This window comes from Patella vulgata, chromosome 1 (assembly GCF_932274485.2).
Source record: "Patella vulgata chromosome 1, xgPatVulg1.2, whole genome shotgun sequence".
NCBI lineage: Eukaryota > Metazoa > Mollusca > Gastropoda > Patellidae > Patella > Patella vulgata.
The window spans coordinates 3761960-3786185 of record NC_065879.2 but is presented as its reverse complement, the minus strand read 5'-3'; the positions used below and the strand labels follow the sequence as shown (position 1 = coordinate 3786185).

Genomic DNA, 24226 nt, shown 5'->3' with positions numbered 1-24226 from the left:
GTTAGGGCACGTGATTGTTGGCGAGATTGTAGGTTAGGATTAGGGTAAGCAAGGGCCAGGGTTAGGGTTAGTGTTGGGATTAGCGTCAGCTCTGTTTACAACTCCTGACCTATGACGAAAAATGGGGTGTTGGATGGCTGAATGGTTAGCGTGTGCACGCTGTATCATAAAGTCTGTCATTGAGTCAACTGGCGTGGTTTCGAATCCCCGGTTGTACGTGACAAGGAGTAGGGTCGCCTGTCTAACCTCTTGGGTTTTCTCCGGGTCCTCCGGTTTCCTCCTACTGCTAAAGACCCCTACGCGCAAGCGAATTATTGAAATGAAATTAAAACCATGTGTTAGTCCAGAAATGACCTAGTTTGTGTCGAGTGGACGTTAAACTCCATCTCTCTCTCTCTCTCTCTCTCTCTCTCTCTTATGACGACAAATTGAGCTGGCCTTATCATTTAGCACTAACCCTAGTATATTCTACACTCTACATTTTATTCCTGGGTTTTCACATATGCAATGTAATATTATTAGGTCCAGTTGAATAACGTTTCGGGTTATTTTCTTTATATTTTACAACATTGACATTTGACATAGTTTCATTGTAAACGATGTTCAGGTCGCATGAGCAATTACACGATCAAATTGCTGTCCAGGACTTTGAGTTGTGAATTTTAAAACAGTGACATTAAAGAGTTCATCTGACGAGATTTGGATTGTAGTATGACTGTTTAATGAAATGAAATGGGGTTTAAAGTCCTACTGTTCTGCTCCGACTGGGCTAATGAAGACGGGCATACGCCATACAGTGTGCTATGAGGGAAAGTTTGCCCGGACAGCGGCACTACGGCCTACTCTTATATCGAATTCCAACTGTCAAGGGATCTTTTACGTGCACGATAATATGTACACGGGACCTCGGTTTTTCGTCCCATTCGAACGACTAGACAGCTGTCCTTGTCAGGTCCTCCGTCCTGCATCACTGACAATGGGAAACCACGCCGGAAAATCTGGATGAACTTTATCGGCCAAGGCAGGGATCGAACAATCGACCTCCAGGCTAGCGTGTCAGCGTCTTACCCACTTAGCCACGTGATCCCCATGACTGTTTAATATTTAGATTGTTACTATATTACTAATAAATTAAAATAACCAAGTAGATAATTTAGGAATGTGAAGCCACGCCCCCAAAACAGTACATTGGCACACAGTTTGGCACCAACCTTTTGGCGGATTTAGTTCTTGAGCGAGCACCGGCTAATCTGTGTTACACGCCGTTGAGTAATTTTTCCAATGTATTTTTAATTTTTTTTTTTTACAGTTTGCTCCCTCCGTCCAATCCGACTTTATTATGTGGTCCTTTTCCTGTTACCCATTCTGTTGCTGGGCATATCGCTAAGATTTAGTAAACAAGGCCAAGATCAACAAATAACCGGTTCAGTTAATCAACACGAGGAGCCTTTAATGTCCATTCGAGATGCACGAGGCGAAGAGAGCAATCAACATGACCAGAGACCACAAGTTCCAGTTCGGAATACATGGAACGAAGACGGCAGTTGTTGGTTCTCCACTCTAGCAGAAAGGCACATAAACTGCAAACGACTGTTTATAAATGACAAGCCTTACATTTCAAAAATAGCAAGTACTAAGGTGTTCGCCTCTGCGAAAACATGTAGCTTAGACTTTCTGGTCAAGGATTGCTCTCGATTAAAAGAATTTCATGGATACACCGCGTGGCCAATTACGCAAGAAGAAAAAGACTTTCCTATAGCATTTTCTATTAAGATGCACAAAGCTGTCGAACAAGCAGAGCAGTTGCTAAGAACAATATGGCGGCCCCAAAACGTGTATTGTATTCACGTTGATAAGAAAGCAAAACCTGGAATATTCGAGACTATAAAAAACATCGGCTCCTGTTTTGATAATGTGTACGTTTTAGAAGAAAGGTTGGACGTGATGTACACGTCTATTGACATGATGCAAACAGATCTAATGTGCATGAAGAAACTCCTGGAAGCAAATTCTGAATGGAAATATTACATTAATTTTGCTGGCCAAGAATATATTTTGAAAACCAACTTGGAAGTTGTGAAAATTTTGAAAATCCTTAATGGAGCAAATGATATAGAATCGTACCCATATTCGGCTAACAAATACATTCGTTTTGAATACGTTCACAAACGATCTCCCGAACAGGGCATACTTCTGAAAACCGAAACCCTAAAGAGCCCAATACCGTCTCGGTTTTCAGTTAAAACAAGGACTTTAAGAAAGGGGAGTATGTACGGATCTTTCACCAGAGGATTTGTCGATTTTGTATTAAATAGTGAAATAGCTAAGGAACTGATTAGCTGGGCAGCGGACATGTACGCTCCAGAAGAACTGATCTGGCCTTCACTTTCATCTTTACCAGAAGCTCCTGGAAATGTTTTACAGGACAGTTATAAATACATTAGCCAAGTGAATCACAATTTTATATCGAAAGCTGTGACATGGAAGTGGACACGAGCACATCGTTGTGTAGGACAATATGTACGATCTGTCTGTATTTATAGCATCCATGAACTATCATGGTTGTTGATACAACCAAACATTGCTGCTAATAAATTTGATGAGGAATCTGACCAAATAGTAATTGACTGTTTAGAAGAATCGCTGTATAATCGCACGTTAAGTCAAAATTTAGACAATTTCAACTGGTATTTTTACTATCATGTTCCTCATGTTGATGGCAGAGATTGATGAAATTATTCAACCCAGGGCCCTTATTCACGAAAACTTAAACTAAGATACAATCGAAATTTTAAGAAATACTGCAATTCGATTGGCTGACCAGTAAAATCAATTTGCATATATCCAATTTGCATATTGGTCAGCCAATCGAATTGCAGTATTTCTTAAAATTTCGATTGTATCTTAGTTTAAGTTTTCGTGAATAAGGGCCCTGGTTAAACTGTCATTCGTCAAACGTTCATTCTGTGTTCGAAGTGTCTGGCTCTTTCCAAGACATTCTTACTCGCTGTTGTGATAGTAAGTTAAGATAAAAGTGTGTGTGTGTGAGAGAGAGAGAGAGAGAGAGAGAGAGAGAGAGTTTAACACCTACTCGACACAAACTAGGCCATTTCGGGACTAACATATGGTTCAATTTTATTTCAATAATTCGCTTGCGCGTAGGGATCTTTCGCAGTGGGAGGAAACTGGAGGACCCGGAGAAAACCCACGAGGTTGGACAGACGACCCTACTCCTTGTCATGTACAACCGGGGAATCGAAATCACGCCAATTGACTCAATGACAGACCTTATGATATAGCGCGCACGCGCTAACCATTCGGCCCTCCAACCCTCCAAGATGAAAGTAGTCGATTAAAACAGTATTTATTTAACATATAATTACACACAATAAAAGTAGTTGACGGACATCCATGTTTTACACAGGACCGTAACCCATGTTTTAAGCGCTGGCCAGTCTGTTGTTACTGCGTGATCCATTCAGATTAAAACACGGACCCTATTTCGTTTCGTTTTTTATAGTTCAAAATTTTGTTTTACTTGTCTTTACTACACTAGGGTCTGGAAGAGTTGTTATATAACCCGCGTTCTGAATAATGTGAGGGATTAGCCAATGAAACGGTCTGTTACGGCGAGTTCTTGGTGTTAGGTGCACAGAACTGTGGGTAACCCTCTAGAAACATCAACGCTGATTGGTTAATCAAATGTCTGACGTCATAGGATCAAAAGTCGCTCGCATGACCCCCTGACGTGACCTTCCACTACAACCGGACAGATCTTCATGTAGTAGAACCCATCGAAAGTATAAAAAAAAACGAAACGAAACATAGATCTGTATTTTAACCAGACTGGAAAGATCTTTTAATAAACATAATATAAGATTTCGTCTCGGCTGTTTTGCGATACGGATGATGGTGAGAATATGACACTAGCTATCAAGAGGGTCTTTAACCATATAATATATATATATATATATAAATATATAAAAATGAGGTTTTTAGAAAGAAAAAATGCCTGATGATCCCCGTAGTGGGTGAAAGCGCTAGCGAAGATGAAATTAGTTTTTCCTTTCTAAAAACCTCATTTTTCTAGATACTTTTACCTGAGAGTAGAATCTTTTATTTATTTTATATATAAATGCCTGAAGAGCAACGTCGGTTGTGAAAACGTTAGCACAATTTATGTAGTTTCATTTAGCCAACATAAATTTTACTTATATATATATACGTTTGTTTAATTACATATTTGTACGTGTAATATAAGGTAATACATTATTAATGTATATACAGGTATGTTACCTGTGTTTGGTGAGGGGTCCCAAACCCAATTTCAATATGTGTAATAAAATAATGTTTTGAAAGAAAGGTCTGAAGTTTCTTGCCCTAACCCCACAATGAAAGGGGACCACCATGTGTATTACAGCTTTTGGTTACTTGAAAGGGTCAGAATTAGTTCCGTTTCTTTGGCGTATTTATGGTTGCACGGGTAGGGTTTGGGCCTATGGTTGCGCAGGTAGGGGTTGGGCCAATAATAAATATTTATGGTTGCGCGGGTAGGAGGTGGGCGTATAGTGGGCCTCAAATAAATAGTTATAACATATGCCCCAAACCGGCGTCTTTCAAAAAAGAATATAAGATATCTGGGAGGGTCGGATATTTCGTACTCTGTCACTAATGAACAGCTGTAATTCATGTGAGTCTTCTGCGCGGGGAGATCTTTATTAGGCGCCTGTGTTCGTGCTGGTCCCTCACCTCGTCCGTTATAACATATCATAGTTATAACATATGCCCCAAACCGGCATCTTTCAAAAAAGAACATAAGATATCTGGGAGGGTCGGATATTTCGTACTCGCTCAGTAATCTGTCACTAATGAACAGCTGTAATTCATGAGAGTCTTCTGCGCGAGGAGATCTTTATTAGGCGCCTGTGTTCGTGCTGGTCTCTCACCTCCTCGTCCGTCTCGGCTAACCTCCTAATGAAGGATCTCTCGGGTCAAATATCATTCTTCTCGTTTGGAACGGCACATGTGAACGAAGCCGGCGCTGTTTTTAGTCCTATCGCTATTAAAGTTGCAATTTCATATTTTTAAGTTATATTTTTAAAATTTATTAAAATAAAGCCTTAGAATAGATGGTATCTATAAACAGTCCTGCCTTGTTAAAGGATAATCCTATTAATCCTATAATTCACTATGGGCAGTTGATAAAGTGGCAAAAATTTCATTTTCATCTTCAAATTCCAACGTTTGGAGATAACTACTCCATGGTGGAGAATAGAAAACAAGGGAGGTAATTGTGTTATTATTTCCGGTGTGAATGAGTTTTAAGTGTGAGAATGACACCTATGATCGTATAATAGTAAGCTGGCAACCTATTGAGCAAAAGACATAGAAATAATTATGTTTTGACTTTCTTACAAAATATGAAATTGTAACTTCAATGTTCCCCACCTGGTCGTCTCACTGCTCGCATTCAGTTGCTCCCCATTCCCCCGAATTTGTCCAAGGATAGGGAGTGCCTGCTACTTGAGCTCGCGAAGACTGCCTGGGTTTAGAGTGTTTGCGAACCCTGTTATAAAAAGACGTTATCGTGCCGGGTTTTAATTTTAACACTATTGACATTTGACAGATTCTGATATTCATTGCATCATTGGGGGGTTGGGGGTTGCATAATGAGGTCTGTCATTGAGTCAAATGGCGTGGCTTCGATCACCCGCATGTACGCGACAAGAAGTACATTCGCTTGTCCAGCCTTGTGGTTTTTCTCAAGCGAGTTATTAAAATAAAATTAAACCATGTGTTAGATTCAATATCACGACACAGCTGGTCATTTAGTATAGAAATCAAAGCATGCGCGCGTCGTAATCTAAATAATTATAATATACAGGCGGGACACGTTGGCTTAATCATCAAAAAATCATGTTAAGGTTCATGGGTAAGTTTGTTTTCTTTAAATAATAAATTTACCAATCTTACAATTTCAAAATGGATCGTATAGTTATAACTGGGAATGGACAAACAGTCGAAGTCATTCGTCCGTCTGTTTTTCACTTTTTAATTATACATGTAAAACATCTAGTTGAAATCTGTAATTTGTTAAAAAAAAAAAAAAAAACAACAACAAAAAAACAAACAAACGGTACATCAAGGCTTAGCATTTGCTTTCACTGTGTCCATCCTTTCTGTTTGGATTTGTTTCGTAATCAACTAATTTTTCATTATACTTTGCAGCGCACCTTATCCGAAGAAATCGGTCTCGTTACGTCATTTTGATTTTATTACCCCTTTCGTTATTGGTAATATTTATGAACTGTAATCAGCAATATGACAAAGCGATGCTTGGTATAGGTCAATTGGGCCAAGAGAAACAGATTGTAAGCCAAAATTTTCAAAATGAAGCGCCGCTTGCACAGAATACGATATCCAAAGTTCCCATTCGTAATACAAGGAGCGAAGATGGACATTGCTGGTTCTCCACTGTAGCCGAGAATCACATTAACTGCAGGAGGCTATTTGTTAATGACGTCCCCTATATTAATCGGGTTGCAGGGTATCAGGCGCCCGCTTCTCACAAAACCTGTAGCTTGGAATTACTGAGTAAAGACTGTTCCGGATTAAAAGAATTTCATGGATACACGTCGTGGCCAGTTACAAAAGAAGAAAGGGACTTTCCCGTAGCATTTTCAATTAAGATGCACAGAAGTGTCCGACAAGCCGAGCAGTTGCTAAGAACAATATGGCGGCCCCAAAACGTGTATTGTATTCACGTGGATAAGAAAGCAAAACCTGGAATATTCGAGACTATAAAAAACATCGGCTCCTGTTTTAATAATGTGTACGTTTTAGAAGAAAGATTGGACGTGATGTACACGTCTATTGATATGATGCAAACTGATCTAATGTGCATGAAGAAACTCCTGGAAGTTAATTCTGAATGGAAATATTACATTAATTTAAGTGGCCAAGAATTTGTCCTGAAAACTAATTTAGAAATAGTGAAAATATTAAAAATCTTAAAGGGCGCCAATGACATAGAATCGTATATATTTCCTTTAAAAGATTACAAAAGATTTAAATTTGTCCATGAACGATCTCCTGAACGAGGATTCCTTTTAGGAACAAACAAAGCCAAAAGTCCAATACCTGATCGGTTTTCTGCCAAGACAAATACCATCAGAAAGGGAAGCATGTACGGTTGTTTCACTCGTGGCTTTGTGAACTTTACATTAAATAGTAAAATCGCGAAAGAATTAATAAACTGGGCAGCGGATGTTTATGCTCCAGAGGAACTGATCTGGCCGTCGCTTTCATCTTTACCAGAAGCCCCAGGTAATTTTTTGCAAAGGAGTTATCGTTTTGTTGAGCAACGAAGGAATAATTTTATTTCCAAAGCTGTGACATGGACCTGGACAAAGAACCATCAGTGTGTGGGCAGATATGTACGATCTGTTTGTATTTATAGCATCCATGAACTATCATGGTTGTTGATACAACCAAATATTGCTGCTAATAAATTTGATGAGGAATTTGACCAAGTAGTAATTGACTGTTTAGAAGAATCGCTGTATAATCGGACATTTAGTCAAAATTTAGACAATTTCAACTGGTATTTTTACTATCATGTTCCTCATGTTGATGGTAGACACTCAAGAGCTACGTGAAGGGGGCGTCATGGGTTTAGAGTGTTTGCGAACGCTTTTCTGTTGCTGCTCCTAAACTGTGGAACAAGCTACCATCATATATTAAGGATGCAAAATCATTGTGTACATTCAAATCCTTGCTAAAACACACATATTCAGTGAAGATGATGGGAAACTGTCGTAAATGTGACAGACTCAGCATCAGTAAGCAAACTTTTGGATACGAGGCGATGTACAAATCCATTATTATTATTATTTAAAGGCGTTTTCGTGGCGGGTTTTAAAACTATTGGCAGATTCTCATCTTCATTGCGTGTTGTATCATAAGATCTGACATTGAGTCAAGTGGTGTGGCTTCGATTCCCCCACTTGTACGTGACAAGGAGTAGGGTCGCCTGTCCAACCATGTGAATTTTCTCCGAAATGACTTAGTATGTGCCGAGTGCACGTTAAATCCCCGACTCTCTCTGATGTCCCCCCCCCCTCCAGTATTGAATGCCTTACCCCCAAGCACATACATTTAAGTAATTATTGATCAACTATAATTCACTTCTATGCCGTGCTCCATTTCATTTCATTTCATTTCACTTACCACCCAACCCTGCCATGAATGACAATGTCTAAACCCTTGTAAATGTTTAAGCCATTAAAATAAATCGAATATGTACTGTATATTTAATGAGAAACAATTGAAGGGCCCCGGGAAAGAACGAATCCCAGTTAATGGCGCCATCTGGTAGGAAATTGTATAAGCTTTCTCTGGAACAATCAATTTCAGGTAAAAACGATCGGAGTCACATCGAACCAAGGCCCTTCTAAAATGGCCTCCCGGACAAATACAAGTCCACCGTACCCTTTATTTGACCTTAATTTGGCTGAAAAGTGGAAGAGAATTGTTGTACTGGTAATTATGATTCGTATTAAACATCATTTTGAAGCTGTAATTAAACCCACTAGTTGTTCTGTTCGCGTCAAGCATTCTCGTCCAAAAGTCTGTTTTGCCTTTTATGAGAAAAGACAAAAATGTGACTTAGATCGTTCTTCCCCTGGATTCTTCAATTGTTATAGTATAGAGATATTAAATGCGCATTACCGCCCCTGGGCCCGATTCCTAGAAAATTCTTAAGCACGTTCTAGTGCTTAGATTTAAGTAGACTTTGCATTTAAGTAAACTTACCTTATTTTGTGTTCCCAGAAAATTCTTAAGAACGTTCTTGTGCTTAGATTTTAAGTAGACTTCATTGTAAGCACAAGAAAGTTATTATGCGTTCCAAGAAAAAACTTAAGCACAACTTCGTTCTTAAACATAGTCAATCTAAGCACAAGTCCCAAGCAAGGTATACGGCTTGCTTACCAACCTTAAGTCTGTTTCTGCTACAAAAAGATGGCTGACCTTAGAGTTATTCGACGGCATTTCCGACACCTTTTGATACCAGAGAGACAATTATAAGACAGAGAAAATCCTTCTCCAGAAGAAATTAAGAATGCTATAGAAAATTTCGCTTCAACCCTGAAACCATTTTATTTATTTGCCAATTAGTAAAGAATAGGCTACAAACACACAGGCTACTTTAAGATCAGGCGCTCTCACAATTATTCACTTAGTTTGTATGTGTCTGCGTTTTTTTTTTATCTTGTGGCACATTTTATATGTGTATAGGGGACATGTCAAATACATCTAAATCAACCATATATTTATATATATATATATATATATATATATATATATATGACGTCAATGAAGCAGACGACAAATTTATGACGTAATTCGCATACCAAAGTTGTTTTTATGACTTTAAAGAGCATCGTAGTCTCAGTTTATGGTAAACTTTACCAGTCACAATGTGCTTAGACTTATACTTGACTTGTGCTTACGTAAGAATGGTCTTGAGAATTTTCTAGGGACGGTATTTTTATAAGTTTCTTACGTAAGAAAAAAAAGTGAAGCATAACTTTGTGCTTACTTTAAGAATTTTCTAGGAACCTGGCCCTGTCTATATAATATTCCCGAGGCACATTATTTCCAACGCATTATCAAGGTATCCTAGCATACAGACAATAGATAATCGGAAATAAAAACCCCGTTCCCACAATGAATACACACGACTGGAAATGCTGTCTAGACAAAATGCAGCTTATGTAAAAAATTGAAATGATTTTAGCCTGTGGATTTACCAGCATACGACATGGATCAAAGCAAATTTACAATGAAACTTTGCTGCACAAGGGTTTAATTCAAATCAAATGTCAGTAACCGTCCAACATTACGCTGTCTGACACATAGTCTGGGAGAGCACGGTGTCAGTTGTTAACCCATGTGGACCCTGCAGAGTAGTGCAAGAAGCTGGCAGCGTTCGACCATGTCGGATAATGTATCAACATTCCGATTCTGTTACATGGAGGAGATCAGACTGATCCGCAGTGAATATTCGCTAGGCTGCGACAATCACTGATAAGGATGACATCGATGCGACTTAATTAATGAGCCACAAATATTAGCTTTTTTCCTTCGACAAATTAAATTCTAAAACATTTTTTTTTATGTATTAGAAAAATAAATAAAGACATTTGAAATATTTGTAGGTTACAATTATTTCCTATTTTAGTGTAAATGGGTATTAAAACGAGTAAAAGGCGCCATTCTGCTCGAATCAGTAACGTCTTATGTAAACAATGCACGCGCCATTGAGCCAATGATTGACCCCGCGTGATATGACGTCATGTGTTGAAGGCAGTCACCTTTTACAGAGATATTAGAAGACTTTCGTAATACTCTGTGAAACAGATTGGGGGGAGATAAGCTTCTGCATGGCCGCTTGTGATATCCTTGTTCATGCTCATCATTACAATGCGCCTTCCAGTGACTCTGATACTCAGGCCCTCCTGACACCATGTCGATTCATTGATGTTCACGTGTCAACCGTCCTTAGTATATTGTTGCGTCTTCCACAGAACTGTAGTGTTGTTGGATGGCGAATGGTTAGCACGTGCGCGCTGTATCATAAGGTCTCTCATTAAGTCAACTGGCGTGGTTTCGATTTCCCGGGTTTTCTCCGGGTCCCCCGGTTTCCTCCCACTGCTAAAGACCCCTACGCACACGCGAATTATTGAAATAAAAATGAACCATGTGTTAGTCTCCTAATGACCTAGTTTGTGTCGAGTGGACGTAAAACCACATCTCTCTCTCTCTCTCTCTCTCTCTCTCTCTCTCTCTTTGTACAGGCCCTAGCTTTTTCAAAGCCACATTCCGGCGATCTCAAATTTCTCGTGATTTAAGTAAATTAAGTAAATTGATTTTCGGCGTGTGCTACATTTTATTTAATATTAATTTTTGTTTATTCATTCTCAGCAGTCAATTTATGCAGAGATCAATTTGTAGGTAATAACCCGTTGGGCGTTAACAAAAGAACTTTAGTGATTTTAAAATGTAACTGCGTGCCAATTATAGTAAAATGTAACTACCAGTTCGTGCAAATAATAGTTAAATTTACGTAGGATGTTGACACGTGCTGAATATTAACCAGTCGGTGCAGAAAAGATGGACGGTCGGTATACGCCATTTTATTTCACGAGCTTACATAAAATTTGAAAGTAAATGGAATAATACTCTGAAATTTGAGATCGAAGCATTTTTGAATTTCAACAGGATTCTTCGTTACAACCGAAAGAACAATCTCTCCTCGAATTGATAAAAAAAAAAATCCAGTCAGAACGATAGTATCCACAGCTTTTACAATAAATGCGCGCAAGTGGCATGCCTATACCTCTACAATAAAGGTGCATTATGGGAGATTAGATAAAGAGCTGACAGTTCTCGCTATAATAGTTAAAATAGATAGTGTAAATAGAATATGCTGAAAATTTCAGTCAAATTACACCACTCTGAACCGAGAATTTAGCGATTGAATTTTGGGTCTAACCTCGATCATCATTACTAAAGTCGGTACGATAAAAACATAGTCTTGATTATCCATTTGTTGATTTAATCATGAATGAGCGTTGAACAGCAAATCGGATCCTGATCCAGGAAATATCGCAGGTTAACGATGACATTGAGAGTTGATTATGGTCTGGATAAGTTAATTAATTTCTAGTTAATAATTTAAATAACATTTCAGGCCTGAAGAAAGACCTGCCATGTTTAATGATGGCAGTTAATTAGACTAACCCTAAACTAGTACAAAAGATACCGGCGATACAACACGCACCTGTTTTAACTCTTTACCCTATTGGTCATTGAATTAAATTTCTCGGCGCCGAGATCAATTGATTGACTTGTTCTATTGATCTGTTGTTTACTGTTTTATTGTCAGGAATTTAACGACAACAATGAATCGCAACTATATCGTTTCCTGTTATTGATTCCTAGCTTTATCAAACAATCGAATGTTCATCATAGCAGTAAATTCTACCCTATACTGGCATTGTTCGCCGCCATGATAGTTTATCGCCTAGCAACAGCATCGGATGTCGTAGGATATGAACAAGACATACATCAGTCTGCGATTCCACAAGAGTTAATAAGTTACGAAATACCTGTCTTGTGATAGCTGATTGTTTTGACATGATTGAAGAGGAATATTTGTAAAGGTAAGACCGAGAGTTGTTAATACGATAATGGCTGGTTATAATGTAGATAATTGGTTTAAAAATTAAAACCAACGAGATACCATTGAGATTGTAATTAAAGCTTGATTAAAAGTCATTTTGTTTAAAGCAATACGGGGAGACACGGTGGCTAAGTGGGTAAGACGCTAGCTCGCTAGCCTGCAGGTCGGGTGTTCGATCCCTGCATTGACCGAGACAGCTCATCGCGATTTTCCGACGTGGTTTCCCCTTGTCAGTGGTGCAGGACGGAGGGTCTGACAAGGTGAGCTGTCTAGTCGTTCGGATGTGACGAAAAATCTAGTTTCCATGTATCCATTGGCGTGCACGTAAAAGATCCCTGGCCGTTTTCATTATAGGAGCAGAAATAATAGTTTAACATTAACATGACGTGACGTGGACAGAGAATACAGGAAGTCCAACCAACCCATTACTAACACTTAGATGTCAAATTGTCTATTTTGTTATTACAATTCCATGTGAAACGGACTCGAAATAGGGTTTAAAGTCTCTCATTTTTGCACCAAACGGGCTAATGAAGGCGACCGTGTGATAAGCAATAATTTCATTTAGACATTTAATAAGCTGTTGATATATTTGCGTGGGCATATCAATAGTGAACGATCAGATTCTCTCTGGGAACTAGAAAATCATAACCATAACATCATCAGAACAAGACCCCCAGAATCTTGTTGGATAAAATACGATTAGGAAAATAATATGTTACTCGGGCTAATTCATTATTTAACATTTTCTAGCAGTCGGTCGTGGTCACGATCTTAGATCCTCTCCCAATTCACCAATCAATAAATCAATATATACAGCCATGATTTTCTCTAGGCCAATAAATATTTTATTTGGTAAGAATTAGTCTAATTTGCGACAACAGAATTTATAATTATATATCTATGTCTTACGAGTTATATAATATAATGGGGCTAAAACTCAGGGGGCCCGTGTCCGGAGGTGGCCCAAACAGACTTGCAGGCTTAGGAGAAAACATGCATGACACCAAGGACCGAACATGTCACTCACGTGGCCCTGTATACGTCACTTTGGTGTCCACTACCACGAGCTTATAGTTTTAGCGTGGGTACTATTTCATATATCGGTGACAGCGACCCTTATTTTGGAAGTCTATAATCCTTTAAAGTATTTCGGTACTACCTCCGTCTTCATTAGCCCAGGTTAGGAGCAGAACAGTGGGACGTTAAACCCCATTTCATTTCGGTACTACCAATCACCAACAAGGACAAACAAGAGAGATGTTGGTCAATAGAAATGGGGTTTAACGTCCACTCGACACAAACTAGGTCATTACAGGACTATTTCATTTCAATAATTCGCTTTTGCGTAGGTGTCATTAGCAGTGAGAGGAAACCGGAGGACCCGGAGAAAACCCACGAGGTTGGACAGGCGACCTTACTCCTTGTCACACACAACCGGGGAATCGAAAAAAAAATGACCTAGTTTGTGTCGAGTGGACGTTATACCCCATCTCTCTCTCTCTCTCTCTCTCTCTCTCTCCCGCTCGCTTTCTCTTTAACTATATAAGTATGTTTAAACGACATAGCTTTATAATATGTCTGAGCTCATATGTATTTGAATTATTGACGTGTTGTTGTTAACCTGATATCTTCTAAAGCATGTTATAATTACAGTGGGGAAAGGACGACTATTGTTATTCTTCACGACAACAATAATTGATTTCAGAAACATTCTATGTTTTTGTTTATAAAAGGTTTATTGATGTGCCTTCCGTATGAAAACAACAAAGGCGTGTCTGGTTCTTTGTCTGTCAGATGTATTTCTGTGAAGCCAGTCACCTCGAACTAAGGTTAATTTTATTTACTGTGGACACAGGAACAATGCAGGGGGGGGGGGGGAGGTTGGGTGGGCAGGGGCGTTTTCGCCTACTCTTTAGTATATGCACGCCAAAGTGTAATCGGATGGATCGAGCACATTCTGCTTTTCGCGTCATTCGAACGACTAAACAACACCTTAGCTTGTCAGCTCAGTGGGTGCTATCTGGCTTTAAATGCCCCGAGGTTGAGACATTCCATAATGGAGAATTCGGTACCGTAAGTGTGTAACTACGCAGGCACCGTTAGTCTGTGGGGAGTCACGGTGGCTCAGTGGGTAAGACGCTGGCTCGCTAGTCTGGTGGTCGGGTCTTTAATCTGTAAAATATCGGATAAAGGTTATGTTTGATTATGTATGAAATTTTATAATCATAACCGTGTGATAAACTTTGAATCTTTTATTTCCAGAAATTAGCGGCTCTAGCGATAGTGTTGGTTACCATGGAGATAAAGATACCGGATGTAGCCTTGTTGCTACGTGACAACATTTACAGATTATACCAAGAACAGAGACACACTGACATTGAGGTTCACGTAAAATTGGTGGTTTTTCATTGTCACAAGACCGTTCTGGCAGCCATGTCCCCTTACTTCGACGCCATGTTTTCTTCCGGTATGCGCGAGAGTCAAGACAACACAGTTCTCCTTCAAGGTCATCTACCCAAACATTTTGAAAACATACTCCTGTTTATGTATTCTGGAAAATGTGACATAAATATTGAAAACGCAGAAGAGATTTTAAAGTCGTCTTCTCTTTTTCAAATGACAAGTTTAGTCTTGATGTGTGAACAGTTTCTAATGTCCCATTTAACAGCTGACAACTGTATCGGTATGTGGAAACTAGCGAGGGCCCACGGCTGCAAAACGTTAGAAATCAAATGCTTCTCGCATGTCCTTGAACATTTTGTCCACATTTGCAAAATGGACGATTTTGAATGTTTGGATATCGATGAAATTCTTTCCGTGATAACTCACGATGATCTTAAGGTTAGCAACGAGGAGATCGTTTGTGATGCAGTCTTTGCATGGTTAGCGGCCGATGCCGATACAAGGAAAGTCTATGTCCAAACGCTAATTGAAGTCCTTCGTTTGCCGTTAGTTAGTTCTGAATATCTCGTTCATGAAGTGGAATCCAGGCCATTTGTTTCTGAAAATAAGCGTTGTCAGGAAATTGTGAAGGAGGCTATAAGCTATCATATGTTACCATCACGGCGCCACGAGTTCACCTCGCCAAGAATTGCGTTCCGTAAAAATTCCCTTTATGAAGAAATCATATTGGTTCTAGGAGGGTACACGCTAAATGGAGAAAAGGTTACCGATGTCCTTGGCTATAGTATCAGAAATAAAAAATGGTTTAAGTTAGGACCACTCACCTTCAAACTGGGCAGAGAATTTGCTTGCTGTGTCCATGGTAACGATGTTTACGTTTCTGGTGGGAGCCAGAGATTGTCCAATCTTTTAAGATATCGGGCTGAATATAACGAATGGCAAAAATGTCCGCCTATGATGCAAGGACGACGACGACATACTATGGTAGCAGTTGGGGACTCGATTTTTATATTGGGTGGATACGATGATAAAATTAGCGAGGAGTGCAATCGGACACTTGGCGAAATTAAGGAATATCAAATAGCCACATCAGCATGGCGAAGCGTCGCTGATTTAGTAAAACCTGTTCGTTCTATGTCATCGGTTGTGTCAAAGGAGAAGGTGTTCATATTTGGTGGACTGTTGTCTGATGACACGGAGTCATCTTGTATCCAATGTTTCGATACACGTTCTCACTCATGCACGTTGATCGGAAACCTTCCATTTTCTTGCAAACTCAGCCGCAGCATCGCCTTTAACAGACGTTTGTTCATCTTGTGCACAGAGGGGTCCCTACTAGAATTTACCGAGGACATGGAATGCGTTCTTGTTAAAAAGATTCCTTGTTTTAGCAGACGGCGATATGGTCTCGTGACGTACCACAGTGGTGTTCTGATAGTTGGTGGTGAAGCTGGAGAAGAAATCCAAACAGATTGTTTAAACTTTGATCCCGAGACGAAAGTAATTGGAGTAGTAAACGGTTTAACGCTTCCGAGTAGAGCAAACTTTGGATGTGCTAAAATAGTAATAAAGAAAACACATTTAAAACATGAATGGGAGCACACATAGAACAATCTGACTTGACTGGACAATCTACGGCAGTGGTTCTCAACCATCTTTTGCCAACGGCAAACCTTGGAACATATGAAAAAATAGCGGCACACCTGGCTAAATATATATGAAAAATATTTGAATTTTGAAAATAAAAACATGGCAAGTCATAGACGGCATACAACCGTAGACACAGACTAGTCATTGACATATAGAGTGACCCAAACTAAATACATGTAAAGAAAAACACAGCTATGAACTTACTTTATTGCAGTGTTTCAAATAGCTGGCTTCTTTAGTGAGAAATTTTCTTAGTGTGCCGTTCAAAATTTCGCGGCACACTCAGGAAGATCTCGCGGCACACTCAGGAAGATCTCGCGGCACACTGGTTGTGAATCACTGGTCGACGGTTCTATTTTTAAATGCCTTTTGTTCATCCTTCGTCTTATTCAGACGTCATCAAACTATTTCACAGCGGTGGCGACAAACCGAATATTTGCTGTGGGTCAGTTTGACAGGTCAGAATAACTGATATACCATGGGAAATCATTTATTGATTATGTTCATCAAAGTTAACGTATATGGGATTTGAATATTTTGTTGACTGGCGATTTTTAATTGTGGTATGCATTTTCGTCTGCTTAAATCACTGATACAAACCCAAACACATTTTATTCTAAATATTCTAATGCCATTCGTTTTGAGATGAATTAACTAGTGTCTTTCTAATATATATCCAGATGATTTTGTATATAATGTAAATTTACTACTTGTATATCCAATGTTATTTTATAAATGACGTCATAATATTCATTGAGCGAATGTTTTCTTTTGAATTAAAGAAATTTGTGCTTACTACATGATTGTATATTTTAACTTTGATATATTTTACAAAGAAACACTTAGGATGATTGTTTCACTATACCGAATGTAAGACTATCTTAGTGATAACAGATATCAATTTCGTAGATATATGATTTTTTTTACATCATTATATAAAACAGCTACAAAAATACAACAGGAACTAAACTACATGGGGAATATAAACGATAACATTAACATGGCACATTAAGACAACCATTCCTTCCTCCTGTCGCGGCAGCGGCTGAACCCGACTGAGTCCATACGTCGGTCTCCGCTCCTCCCGTCTCTACGTCTCTCTCCTCATCCCCGCTCGTCTCTCGGTCAGCAAACTCCTGGTTATATAGACTCCGACAACGGGAGACTACATAAGACTCGTGATCATATATGGAATTGTCTATTTATCACATCATGGTATGATTAACTGACCGGCGCGTATTCCTTTGAAGTCATGCGGAGCTTGTACACAGATCATATGTAGCTTGTAAATGACATATGGGATTAATTGCATGTATAATTAGAACGTGACTAACAGAAGTATATACAGAGTTGAAAATTCGATATCATCTATTATCAAAACCACCTGGGGTCAATAAGTTCACAGAATCTAAATAATTTAATTCGTACTTTATAAAACAGAAAATTAAGCACTTTGTCACACGAAGAACAGTTGGTACGGTGATTAATTTTACAGGAATCTGTGAAAGAACTTAAAGGAGCTAAATCGCTAACATTTGGGACCTAGAAATTGACACAAGTGGGTCGGAACTCATATAATACTGTAATATGAATGTATATAAACTGATATACATTCAATGGTTTCCGTTTTTACTGTAATTTCAAATCAGTTATGTTCCGCGAAATAAGTCAGCAGTCTCAATCGAATGCAAATTTCTAGCGCCTGGTTATTCCAGTCTACATACGCCGTTTGGTTTGGTGCAATGTGCCTAGCCTCGTTCCTCTTGCTAGAACTGGGGCTGAAACGCATTATGGTACACGATTCGTGTACCAATGGTAAAATGTTTATTTTGTCTTAAATATTGGATATCAGAAGCCCATCTTTTTCCGGTAAGATCACAGCATCAATGTTGATTTAAACTGACAAATAATTTGTGTTTTCAATGTTTAAGATTTTGGATGATATTGAGTTCGAAACTTACCCACATAACAATATGATGTTAATTTTACGTTACATTTACGTAAAAATGGTCAGTCAGTTTACCATCATTTTGCTCATCTTTTTAACGATAATTTTACGTCAGGAAATGACGTTAATCTAACGTAAACTTTACGTCATTTTTACGTTATATTTACGTCATTTTCTGACGTAAATCTAACGTAAACTTTACGTCATTTTCTGACGTAAATCTAACGTAAAATTTGCGTAAAGTTTACGTCATTTTCGTTAGATTTACGTCAGAAAATGACGTAAACTTTACGTTAGATTTACGTCAGAAAATGATGTAAATATAACGTAAAAATGACGTAAACTTTACGCTAGATTAACGTCATTTCCTGACGTTAAATTGTCGTTAAAAGGATGAGCAAAATGATGGATATCTAACCGATCATTATACCGTAAATCTAACATTAAATTAACATCATTTACGGATGCAATTCTAAAGTCAAATTTTGATGAGCATTAAAACCTTCAAAATTATTCATTATTTGCGGCAGTAAATGGGAAGTACATTCAACCAATAATCAAATTTTCCTGACCCGTGGGTGAGGCTAAAAGTTGAGTGGTCCAACGTGTGCGCTTTAGATCATAAGGTCTGTCATTGAGTCAAGTGGTTTGTTTCCACACCCAACTTGAACATGGGTTTTCTCTGGGTCCTCCTACTACTAAAGATTCCTGGTGCGGATGAATTATTCAACTTGAATTGAATCACTTAGTCCCAAAGGACAGTTTATGTCTATTGGATGTTTTACCCCATTGCTCTCTATCTACCCATAACCAGTCAGAATTCTAAATGTATTGCACAGAAAAGTTAAAAATCTAGCAGAATTATATGACAAAATATACTACAAGTATGTATACATATACTTTATTTAAAAGACAAAAATATAATGTTATAAAATACAAAATACACATTTAAATATTAACAGTTTTTATCCACAGCTGTTTGAGAAATGAAGACGGGCATATGCCACACAGTGTGCAGAGCTATGGCGTACTCTTATATAAAATTCCAACTGCCAAGGGATCTTTCACACACACACACACACTTGAGTTTACACTGTACCTTGGTTTTTTTTGTCCCTTCCGTATGACTAGTCAGCCATCCATGTCAGGTCCTCTGTCCGGCATCACTGACACGGGAAAATGTTCAAGAAAAAGGTCTACATTAGCGCTATGAAAGTGTTGATATGCATATAAGAAAGAAAAAACTGGGATATTGACCAAATTGGGCCAAAACCTATAGCCTCTATCTTATTTGCTCAAGGTATTGATGGAATAGAAGTTAACTTTGGAATGAGTGAAATGAAATGGGTTTAATGTCCTATTCCGACAGGGCTAATGACATGGAAATATGCTATACAGTGTCCTATTATGGAATTTTATCCAGACAGCGGCGCTAAAGCCTACTCTTATATCGAATTCAAACTGCCAAGGGATCTTTCACGTGCACACCAATGTGTGCACAGGACCTCGATCATTCGTACCATCCAAACGACTAGACTAGGGAGAATTAACCAAGGAAAGCAAAGTCCTGAAAAGCTGTATATTGATAATGCTTGTCCTCTCACAATCGGAATGATTCACATTTCACACCCAGTGTACGGACAAACAGGGCCAAAATTGATATGTGGGTGTATAAACAAAGATATATACTACACCAATATTACATGTGTTGCAGAATTGGTTTAACACATTTCAAATATAATTGTAACACGGATATTTGCAATGGTTGATCCATGACAAAAGATTTGAAATATTTTGAAGAGACGCAAAAGGTTACGCCATACAGTGTGCTATGAGATAATTTTGCCCGGGCAGCAGCGCTATGGCCTACTCTTGTATCGAATTCCAACTGCCAGGGGATCTTTTATGTGCACGCCAATGTGTACACTGGACCTTGTTTTTTTTTTGTCCCATCCAAACGACTAGACAGCTGTCTTCGTCAGGCCCTCCGTCCTGCATCACTGACAATGGGAAACCACACCGGAAAATCAGGATGAACTTTCTCGGCCAATGCAGGGATCGAACACCCGACCTCAAGGCTAGCGAGTCAGCGTCTTACCCACTTAGCCACATGATCCCCCCTTGGCCTCTGTACATGTAGAGATGAATTTTGAGCTACCTTTATATATATATTTCTATTTTTAAAACCCGCGACAAGTATATTTATATCAAGGATGTAACCCTCTATCAGTTAACCCGTCACGGATTGGTTGCATTGGTGAACCGGTTCAAAATATTCGTTTCATATCATACCTGACCTTCAAATCCAGGAATTGTAGCCACAACGGGGATCACGTTGGTTGAGTCGGTAAGACACTGGCTATCTAGTCTGGAGGTCGGGTGTTCGATCCCTGCATTGGCCGAGAAAGTTACTCCAGATTTTCGGGCGTGGTTCTCCCTTGTCAGTGATGCAGGACAGAGGGCTAGACAAGACAGCTGTCTAGTCATTAAAATGGGACAAAAAAATGAGGTCCCATGTACACATTGGCGTGCACGTACAAGAGCCCTTGAAGTTAGAATTCGATATAAGAGAAGGCCGTAGTGCCACTGTCCGGGCAAAATTTCCCACATAGCACACTGTATGGCGTATGCCCATCTTCATTAGCCCAGTTCAGAGCAAAACAGTAGGACGTTAAACTTTCATTTCACTAGCCACAGCTCTGTTTTCTTTCAACAAAGGGGGGGGGGTGGGTGGGTGGATGGCTGAATGGTTAGCGTGGTTGAGTCTGTCATTGAGTCGAATGGCGTGGTTTCGAAACCCCGGTTGTACGTGGCAAGGAGTAGGGTCGCCTGTCCAACCTTGTGGGTTTTCTCCGGGTCCTTTGGTTTCCTTCACTGCTAAAGACCCCTACGCGCAAGCGAATTATGTAAATAAAAAATTAAACCATATGTTAGTCCCGAAATGACCTAGTTTGTGTCGAGTGGACGGTAAACCCCATTTCTCTCTCTCTCTCTTTCACCAAAGGGGGGGATCAAGTGGCTAAGTGGGTAAGACGCTGGCTCGCTAGCCTGGAGATCGGGTGTTCGATCCCTGTATTGGCCGAGAAAGTTCATCCTGATTTTCCGGCGTGGTTTCCCTTGTCAGTGATGCAGGACGGAGGAACTGACAGACGGACAGCTGTCTAGTCGTTATGGGACGAAAAACCGAGGTCCCGTGTAGACATTGGCATGCACGTAAAAGATCCCTTGGCAGTTGGAATTCGATATAAGAGTAGGCCGTAGCCCCGCTGCCCAGGCAAAATTTCCCTCATAGTACACTGTATGGCATATGCTCGTCTTCATTAGCCCAGATTTAGATAAAGAGCTGACCATTCTTGCTATGATTGTTCAAAAATAAATAATATACATGTAAAATGAAAATTTCATTCAAATTACTTCATTCTGAGCCAAGTTATCACAGTTTCTAGTTTCGACATGATGTGTGCATTGTGGTAATGAGGGCACAGGTATATTCGAGACTTGGCCTCACTTTCCCATTTTTTAATTAAATTTTTAAATTGCAGGCCAGTTAAAATCTTGAGTATCCAATGCCTTCATATTGCATACTTTTACACATTTTGTCAGGCAGTTTCATTTTGATTTTCCCTTAATTCGAATTCAACCTTGATTATGCGATTTTTCGAACAATCAGGAGCCATAATCGAGGAAGTTACGTTCGGATATGCGCGATTATGAAAAGGAACCAAGATCTTAGTGTGTAATGGTTATATATTCCCATTGTTTTTTTTTTTATAAATCGAAAAAAAATTGTGACCTCTACAGGGACCACAAGCTAAAAACGGATGGACGTCTGGACGGACAGGGGCTACGACAATATACGTCCACATGAAAATGTGGGCGTATAAAAATTGTGACCTCTATAGGGACCACAAGCTAAAAACGGATGGACGTCCAGACGGACAAGGGCTACGACAATATACGTCCACATGAAAATGTGGGCGTATAAAAATTGTGACCTCTATAGGGTCCACAAGCTAAAAACTTGATTTTTCGTACAATCAGGGACCATAATCCAAGAAGTTACGGTCAGATACATGCCAATATCGAAAGCAACCAAGATCTTTTGGAGATAAACCTATATTTCAAGTTTCGTCAAAATCGGATAAGAATTGTGACCTGTAGAGTGTCCACAAACAATTGTGTACAGACGTCCGGACGGACCGGGGCTACCACAATATACGTCCACATGAAAATGTGGGCATATAAAAATTTTGACCTCTATAGGGTCCACAAGCTAAAAACATGACTTTCAGTACAATCAGGGGCCATAATCCATGAAGTTACGGTCCCACAAACAATTGTGGACGGACCGATGGACGTTCGGACGGACAGGGGCTACAAAAATATACGTCTACATGAAAATGTTAGCGTATAAAAAACTGTCACCATCACAATCACAAACTAATTTGGACAAACAAACAGTCAGGGCAACGATATAATACCCCAGTATTGAAATAAGGTATATACTAAATTACACCAATATTACATGTGTGATAGAATTTGTTAAACACATTACAAATATAATTTTAACACAGATTTTTGCTATTATTGATCTATCACAAAAATTTGAAGAATTTGTAAGGGTTTAAAAAGTTTCCCCGTATACTATGGCGGTATATTAGATTCAAAATTCTAACATGCTATCGTCTAATTTCTTACTTGTACTCTAGTAATTTCTAACTTCCATTCATGTAATTTCTAAATTAAGACAATGTATAATTCAACTTCTTTTTTTGTTCAGTGTAAATTTTAATTGTTTCATCTTATTTCTATTAATAAGGCGAAAAATGTCTAGTCACTTTACATGTTAAGCATGAATGGTAAACAAATTTAGAATTTTGATTTCTACCTAGCAACCATCATTATGACGTCGTTTGGTGTCGCCACCGTTCGCTCAATTTGGCGATTGAGCACCTGATCGGGACCATTCTGTTGATACAAATGACTCGCTTTTAGTCCAGTTGAATGGTTTGGTGGAGTGCTAAAATTGAAAACAACTTCGAGAGAGAGAGCGAGAGAGAGAGAGTCTGATGGGGTTAAACGTCCACTCAACACAAACTACATGTAGGTTCGGTATTAACATGGTTCAATTTTATTTCAATAATTCGCTTGCGCGTAGGGGTGTTTAGCAATGGGAGGAAACCGGAGGACCCGGAGAAAACCCACTAGGTTGGAAAGGCGACCCTATTCCTTGTCACGTACAACCGGGGAATCGAAACCACACCAGTTGACTCAATGACATACCTTATGGTACAGCGCGCACGTGCTAACCTTTCGGCCGTCCAACCCCACAAACAACATTGAACGTGATATCTATGTATGGTTTGCAAATACGATTTCAAATACGGTCGGTAAGACGCTGGCTCACTAGCCTAGCGGTAGGGTGTTCGATCCCTGCATTGGTCAAGAAAGTTCATCCAGATTTTCCGGCATGGTTCCTCCTTGTCAGTGATGCAGGATGGAGGGCCTAACAAGTACAGCTGTCTAATCGTTCCGTAGTGCCGCTGTCCGGGCAAAGTTTTCCTTCGTAGCACACTGTATGGCGTATTAGCCAAGTTCGGAGTAGAATAGTAGGATGTTAAACCCCATTATATTTCATTTTCTATTTCAAATACAAGCTAAACAGCATTTGTTCATTTTTTTTAAGACAAGTTGAGCCAATTAATATTTATATACTGTTGGTCTACATTAACACAGGGTACAATTTTATAGATAACTCTTACTGAGTTTAATATAAAGCAACGTTTCGACGAGGACACGCTCGTCTTTATCAAGAATGTGTCGTTTATATCAACACAATGGTCCCGACCAGGTGCGCAATCACCAAAAATGACTTCATAATGATGGTTGCTAGGCAGAAGTGTAAAAATTAAGAAGACGTTTTTCGTCTAAATAATAGAAATAAGATGGAATAGAATTAAAATTTACATTGAACA

At 39.2% G+C, this 24226-nt stretch overlaps 2 protein-coding genes across 2 annotated transcripts; both read left to right on the top strand.

Annotated features, from left to right (window-relative positions):
• The first annotated feature begins 5594 nt into the window (after nucleotides 1–5594).
• LOC126808488 (beta-1,3-galactosyl-O-glycosyl-glycoprotein beta-1,6-N-acetylglucosaminyltransferase-like) lies at nucleotides 5595–10215 on the top strand. Its single transcript, XM_050533236.2, has 2 exons — nucleotides 5595–5932; nucleotides 6229–10215. The coding sequence occupies exons 1-2, from the start codon at nucleotides 5917–5919 to the stop codon at nucleotides 7656–7658; spliced, it is 1446 nt and encodes a 481-aa protein (XP_050389193.1). The 5' UTR covers nucleotides 5595–5916; the 3' UTR covers nucleotides 7659–10215.
• Nucleotides 10216–11187: 972 nt separating this feature from the next.
• LOC126808486 (kelch-like protein 24) lies at nucleotides 11188–17060 on the top strand. The gene is made up of 2 exons (XM_050533231.2): nucleotides 11188–12227; nucleotides 14513–17060. Exon 2 carries the CDS (start codon nucleotides 14546–14548, stop codon nucleotides 16259–16261), a length of 1716 nt encoding a protein of 571 aa, XP_050389188.1. The 5' UTR covers nucleotides 11188–12227; nucleotides 14513–14545; the 3' UTR covers nucleotides 16262–17060.
• The last annotated feature ends 7166 nt before the right edge of the window (nucleotides 17061–24226 follow it).